This window comes from Toxorhynchites rutilus, chromosome 3 (genome assembly GCF_029784135.1).
Source record: "Toxorhynchites rutilus septentrionalis strain SRP chromosome 3, ASM2978413v1, whole genome shotgun sequence".
Classification (NCBI taxonomy): domain Eukaryota; kingdom Metazoa; phylum Arthropoda; class Insecta; order Diptera; family Culicidae; genus Toxorhynchites; species Toxorhynchites rutilus.
Genome location: NC_073746.1, coordinates 245,473,604 through 245,480,990, shown reverse-complemented (window position 1 = coordinate 245,480,990; position 7,387 = coordinate 245,473,604). Strand labels below are relative to the sequence as shown.

At 43.5% G+C, this 7,387-nt stretch overlaps 1 protein-coding gene across 1 annotated transcript; it reads right to left on the bottom strand.

Annotated features, from left to right (window-relative positions):
• Positions 1–2,065: 2,065 nt before the first annotated feature.
• LOC129774102 (uncharacterized) lies at positions 2,066–3,724 on the bottom strand. Its single transcript, XM_055777800.1, has one exon. It carries the CDS (start codon positions 3,722–3,724, stop codon positions 2,066–2,068), a length of 1,659 nt encoding a protein of 552 aa, XP_055633775.1.
• Positions 3,725–7,387: the final 3,663 nt, after the last annotated feature.

The following is a 7,387-nucleotide window of genomic DNA, read 5'->3' as shown; positions in this document are numbered from 1 at the left end:
TTCACATGTAAAATAAAGACCAGTAGCCTATTTTTGAGAAAAATAATTATTGGAGAGGTCCTCACCTGGACCCTCTGGATAGAGGGCGTTGTATTAATTGTATAAAAAATTGATGATGATGATGATATGATGTTACATTCATTTGTTCGTTGCTCAGCTATTTTGCAGGGTTACCAGAGGGTGTTTCTATCGGTAATATACAAATTTTTGCCACGGGACGAGTGAGAATTCCATTTGGTGTCTTCAGTGTGACGACACGCACTACTCCGTCCTTTCCAGGATGTAGCTCAATTATGCGTGCGGTTGGCCATCGCATTGGTGGCGCATTTTCTTTCATGATCAGAACAAGTTGGTTCCTTTGAAGTTCAATAGGTGGCTTGCACCATTTTGCTCGAGGCTGAAGGGATGACAAATATTCTGATTGCCAACCTTTTCAAATGTCATGGAACAACTTCTGAACTTGTTGCCACTGATGAAGACGATTAATCGATATGTTCTCGTAGTTGCAATCTGGAACAGATTTCAGTGACGTGCCAACCAAGAAATGGCCAGGCGTAAGGGGTTGGAAGTCCGATGGGTCATCGGTCAGCTTTGTTAATGGCCGAGAATTTAAGCAACACTCTATCTGTGTCAATAGAGTTTCCATGTCGTCGAATGCGAGTTTCCTCTCGCCCAGAACACGAACGAAGTGCTTCTGTGCTGAATTAATTGCTGCCTCCCGAAGTCCTCCGAAATGAGATCCTCTAGGAGGATTGAAATGCCAGTGAATTTGGTTTTCACTGCACTCATGAGCGAACGATGTCTTGAACTCATCACTCCGTATCAGTCGCCGGAGCTCATTTGCGGCACCAACAAAATTCTTGCCGTTATCGGTATAGATCTCCGAAAAGCTTGAAGAAATTTGGAAGTGCTGAGATTGGTGACCAATTCCAAATGGACGGCCTTGACACAGAAGCACACAAAAACTGCGACATACGCCTTTACTGGTGCATCTCGTCGGTGACGAGGTTGCAGGTGGATCGGTCCCCAAAAGTCGATACCAACAACGGAGAATGGTCGTGAGATAGTCACTCGTTTAGTGGGAAGATCGGCCATACACTGTTCGACTAATATCGGCTTAGCCCGAAAACATGTTACACATGTGTGGACAACCTGACGTGCAATACTGCGACCACCCAAAATCCAAAATCGTAATCTAATGGTGTTAGTTAACAGTTGAACAGCTGCGTGGAGTATACGCTCGTGATAACAACGAACTAATAGAGTCGTGAACGGATGTTTTCCTGGTAGGATCATTTGGTGTTTTGAACCGTACGATTGCGTGGAATTATTCAATCGACCACCGATACGTATAACATTTTCAGGAGTGAGAACTGGGCGAAACCACCTCAGCCGTGAGCTTGAGGATACTATATTCTTTGTTTGCAGAGATTTCCATTCTGCAGGGAAGCTATCCCTTTGCACTAACCTTACAAGTGTTAGCTCAGCTTGTTGAAGCTCGACCGTTGTTAGTAAGTTGTGCAGTTGTTCTTTCCGATTTTGGTTGACGAATAATTGAAAAATATCTTCTCCAATACGCTGTTATCCGCAATAGCTGTTGATAGTTGGAGAACCTTGAGATGTATGCTTCGGCGAACGATTGTTGTTCCATAGCAGCAGAATGTGTGGACTTTCTGATTTCGGCGGATATTTGTGAATCACCAAGACCTATAGGTTTTTGCACAGGCCAGCATTTTCTGTCTTGTACTAACCACTGAGGACCTTCCCACCAGAGCCTACTAGTGATCAACTCCGTCGTCGAGAGTCCCCTCGAAATAATATCAGCAGGGTTTTCGCTGCCAGCAACATGACTCCACTTGCAGTTGGGAGTGGCATGTTGGATTTTGGAGACCCTATTAGCCACAAAGGTGGTCCATGTAGAAGGAGTACATTTTAACCAACTCAACACAGTCGTTGAATCGACCCAGAAATTGGTCACTATTCCCAGACGTAAGGAATCCAATACCTTTTGATGCAATTCAGCGGCAATCAAAGCTGCACACAATTCCAAGCGTGGGATACTTACTTATTTCAGTGGCGACACCTTGGAACGTGACGTAAGAAGTGCAACCTTGATTTCGCCTAAACTGTTTGCTGTGCGTAAGTATACGCACGCTCCGTAAGCGTGCTCAGAAGCGTCAGAGAAAATATGCATTTCGATAGAAGTTGCATCCGGAAGTAGCACTTGTCGTTCGATACGCAATTCGTTAAGACGATCCAATTGCATGTAGAATGTATTCCATTGATTTTTAATGTCTGCGGGCAATTCGCAATCCCAGTCGTATATCTTTCCATTTTCCTCTCTCAGACTCCATAAAATCTGCATGAATATTTTTGCAGTAACCACCACCGGGCCGACTAATCCTAACGGATCTAATATCCGCGCAATGCAAGAAAGCGTTGTACGTTTCGTTATTGGCTGTGTAACATCGTCGGGCTCCAGTTGTATCATGTATTTCAATCTATCAGTCATGGGTTCCCAATGCAAACCCAATGTTTTGATCGACTTGTCCTTATCAAGGTCAACAGATGATTCTAATGCTCGATTGTTTTCAGGAATATGCTTTAAAATTTCCGATGAGTTGCATGCCCATTTTCGGAGTTGTATGCCAGCAGATTTGAACGTGGAATCCATCTGGTTTTGGAGTTCGATTGCCTCGTATATAGTGCTTGTACCAGAAACGAAATCATCCATGTAAAAGTCAACCAGTGTGGCTCTGGATGCAAGTGGATAATTTTGTTCCTCGTCGTTCGCCAACTGTTTGAATACACGAGTGGCAAGATATGGGGCTGATGCAGTGCCATATGTGACGGTTAACTCATACATTCGAACTGGCTCCGATGATGAGGAACGCCAAAATATCCTTTGGTAAGGTGTGTCTTTATGGTGGAGATTTATCTGACGAAACATTTTTGTTATGTCTGCAATCAGTAAAAAAGAATGCAACCGCGATCTCATAACAATTGAGCGTAGATCGTCCTGGATTACTGGTACAACTTCCAGGATGTCATTCAATGACAAACCAGTTGCACTCTTGCACGATGCGTCGAACACGACGCGAACCTTGGTCGTTGTGTGGTCATCACGGATGACCGGATGATGTGGAAGAAAGAATGAAGATGGTGTAGTAGTTTGAACTTCCTCAATTTGTTGCATATGACCGAGTCTCAAATACTCGTCCATGAAATCTCGGTATTCCTTGGCAAGAGTTGGATTTCGATTGAAGCGGCTTTCAATGTGCCGAAAACGGCGAAGAGCGGTTTGTTTATTATCTCCAAGGTTGTGCACAAATTCCCCTTTGAAAGGAAGGCGAACCGTGTATCGACCATCTGGTTCACGAGATGTCGTGTCCGCGAAATAATTTTCACACGCTGTTTCTTGAGGTGAGAATGCCTTCATCGAATCATCTTCGATGGACCAAAAACGCTCCATATCACGGTGCAGATCTGATGTAGTAGCAATGTCACATGCAAATGGGATATTTGTGTACTTCTGATGTGTGTTGCCGGAGACGATCCAGCCAACCTTCGAGTTTATTAACCATGGTAATGAATTTCCCAATAATATACGTTCCGACGGGTTGAAAATATCGAAGAATAGCTCTGCCCCTATAATAACATCAATGTTACTCGGTTTGTAGAACGAGGGATCGGCTAATTGAATTCCGTTTGGAATGTCGGACATTTTCGTCAATGCGCTGCATTGATAAATAGAGTGCTGACCAGAACATACCATACAATCACGTGATCCATTTTGGAATGATCCGTGATTCCCCGAGCGTTGAATGAAGATTCTTTTTTCCGCTAACTTGTTGTACTTCGACAGGTTTAATAACGACTGACTGAAGTACGTTGACCCGACGTTGAGTAAATTTAACAATTTCATCGAAGGTGACGTTTTCCAGGGTTTCTGCGAATTCTTCCCAATCTCGTCTGCTGACTGGATCTAATCGCGTACTAAGCAGGTGAATCAAAAGCACGTCCCAATGTTCGATCTGTTCGCCTAGTTGCTTCAACACTCGTACGTTGGTTTCGAATTTCTCAATGAGTGAATGTAATTCCTCAGCATTTTCTCTCTTTATAGTGGAAAATTCAAACAGTGACTGAACATATATACGCTTCAGACGTCGTGGGTTTGAAAAATGGTCAACGAGCATCTTCCATGCAACAGGATAGTGATCCGTAGTTATTGGTATTGTCTGGATCACTTTTAAAGCCTCGCCAGCCAAGGAAGACCGTAAATAATAAAACTTCTGAATCGTTGATAAATTTGTTGAAGAGTGAACGAGTGAATAATACAAATCGTGGAAATTTAGCCAACTCTCAAACTCTCCACTGAAAATGGGTAACTTGATGTCTGGTAGTTTTATATGGCTCATTTGAGGAGGAGCATCATGTTATGGGTTTTGTGCTTCCTGTTCACCAGGTAATTCCTTACTGTACTGAAGAAGTTTACCTTTAGTGCGGTAATAGCATCTGTCGAACTCGGTGCGATCCTTCAGATACGCATCCATTACTTCATCCACGTCTTCCAAAACCTCCAATTCGGACTGCACTGAGTTAAACTCCGTCCATAATGCAGCTAGGTTGTCTAAACGAACAGGAAGTTCCAGTGCATCATATTCTGCTTGGAAATTGTCGGCGAATTCTGTGATGCACGCAAACGATGCCAGTATACTGCGTTTACGATTCTTCAATCCCCGAAGCTTACGCTCAGCTCCCGTCGCCATCGTGGAATAAACCGAAATGATCTGCAAGCGAAAGACCACGCAGAACGGACAGGAAAAATAATTAAAAAGGAACGCTAATTACCTTCTCAAGGCAAACGGAATGCCTTGAATATTGATTCAATTATCCTTGTGAACAGTATTTGGCGTACGATGATCCTTCCAATTGTATTACGGTGAAGCCTTTGTGAGGGAATCATAATGCGATGAATGGAGTCTATTGTCCTATTACGCAATGAAGCCGCGTAAGTAGAGCCAACGATATTGTTCCACAATTACGTTGAAAGGACGAATGGGCCGGATAGACGGATTCCTATCGACGTCGATCCGGCTCGAAGGACCAATGATCGACAGCAGGAGTGGAGTGATATGCGACGGTGATATATCGCGCGTAATTGTCCTTCAACGTGAATGATTCAGGAACAGGATCAATATATTCTGCTTCTATTCTAGGTACCACGACAAGTGTATACAGAAACAAAAACTGTTTATTTGAACCAATTTAGCTTATGAATAATAAATGGAATTGCGGAATAAAGTTAGAGAATGCTAATATATTTCACGACGTTTGTTGAGTAAAAGTTGATCGTGTACTGAAGGGTCCTCTCCGAGATAATCTACTCGCAGCCTCCTAAGCGCACCACTATCACTAGTGGTCAACCGTTTAACGGCGAGTATGAGCTTGATCCATGATAGGGTGAAGTGGAAAGTTGTGGTTCGTGGATGCAATACAGATGTAGGAGTTTTGAGTTTACGAACACTAAGAATCAATGCCTTTTTTTAGATGGGGTATAAAGGGATGGTATAAAAGGATTCCTAGAAACTTCCTTTTCTTTTTCTTGTTTTCTTGTCGATATTTTTTTCCCAAAATATATTTTTTATTAAGGCACATGTGGCGTTAGCCTGACGGGGCCGGGAGTCCAATATTTTGACAATTTTTGTCTTACAACTATGTTAGTAATATGTAACCGATTACTCGCGGTTGGCTCGAGGTTAGTATTACAAGTGTTCTCATAATTGGTATGTTGCAGTCTTTGATGCTCTGTACGTGTGCCCGACACGGGATACTTCCTAATGGGATGCAGCTGACCATTAATCAGCAACGCCCCCCTAGTCTGTATCCCATATCTAGCTTGGTGCGTCTTTCTCGACTCGAGGAATCCAGGATAGAATGGTCACTAGCCGGCGCAATCATCAGCTCGTGTAGAGTTGTCATGAGCGGTACAACCTTTGGCTCTTGTTGAATGATCAGTGGACTGCACAACCTTTGGCCCGTGCATCTGTAAAGAGTGTGTGTATGTATTGCCGCGACTAAGTAAAAGTTTATCGATCGGATAGGAGGGATATGAAACCGGGACACAACGAAGGAAACATCATTAAACGTTGACATCGGCGTTTCTGAGGAACAGGTATAGATGAAGCAGAAGATCAGGATCCCGGCTACCTAAGATATCCCGGACGGGGATATCCGATTGTCTGCCTTTTGCTCTCAGTGCTCTAGAGAGCTGAGAGCGAGCAGCATGGAACCGGATACACGACCAGACAACATGCTCGATGTCGTGGTAGCCATCGCCACAATCACAAAGATTGTTTGCTGCGAGCCCAATGCGATAGAGATGCGCGTTTAGGTTGTAGTGATTGGACATAAGCCGAGATATCACGCGAATGAAATCACGACCTACATTCAATCCCTTGAACCATGCACTCGTCGAGACCTTAGGGATAATCGTGTGTAACCAACGACCGAACTCATCTTCACTCCACATGCGCTGCCAACTAACGAGTGTGTCCTGACGAGGAATGTGAAAAAATTCATTATAGGCAATTTGCCTTTCAAAAAGTGTGCCTTCTGAAGCGCCCACCTTAGCTAGCGAGTCCGCTTTCTCATTCCCCGGAATCGAGCAATGAGAGGGAACCCATGCTAAGGTAATCTTGAATAATTTTTCGATCAAAACACTCAATAGATATCTTATTCTTGTTAGGAAATAAGATGAGCATTTATCAACTTTCATTGAGCGGATTGCCTCTATTGAGCTGAGACTGTCTGAAAAAATAAAATAATGGTCGATGGGCAGTGTTTCAATGATCCCTAGAGCATAGTATATCGCACCCATTTCTGCGACATACACGGAACAAGGATCTTTGAGTTTGAAAGAGGCACTGGAATTTTCATTGAAGATGCCGAAGCCAGTGAACCCGTTTATGAATGAACCGTCAGTAAAGAACATTTTATCAGATCTAACTTTCCCATATTCTGCCGAAAATATCGGCGGAATAGAATCTGAGCGTAGATGATCTGGGATTCCATGGATTTTTTGTCGCATGGACAGATCAAAAATGACAGAGGAATTGCAAAAGTATGGGAAGCAAACTTGGTTGGAGATGCCCGGTGAAGGGTGCACGACGTGGGTGAGGTACTCATGGTATAAAGACATAAAACTTGACTGAGGAGTCAGTTGTAGTAGATTTTCGAAGTTATCAATCACCAATGGATTCATGATCTTGCAACGGATGAGAAATCTGTAGGATAATTCTGTGAACCGAAGAGTAAGCGGGGGTACTCCTGCCAAAACTTCGAGACTCATCGTATGTGTCGAATGCAAACACACCATGGCTATACG

Coding starts and splice junctions, on each gene's coding strand:
- LOC129774102 (XM_055777800.1), bottom strand. CDS start 3,724: ATGTCCGACATTCCAAACGGAATTCAATTAGCCGATCCCTCGTTCTAC.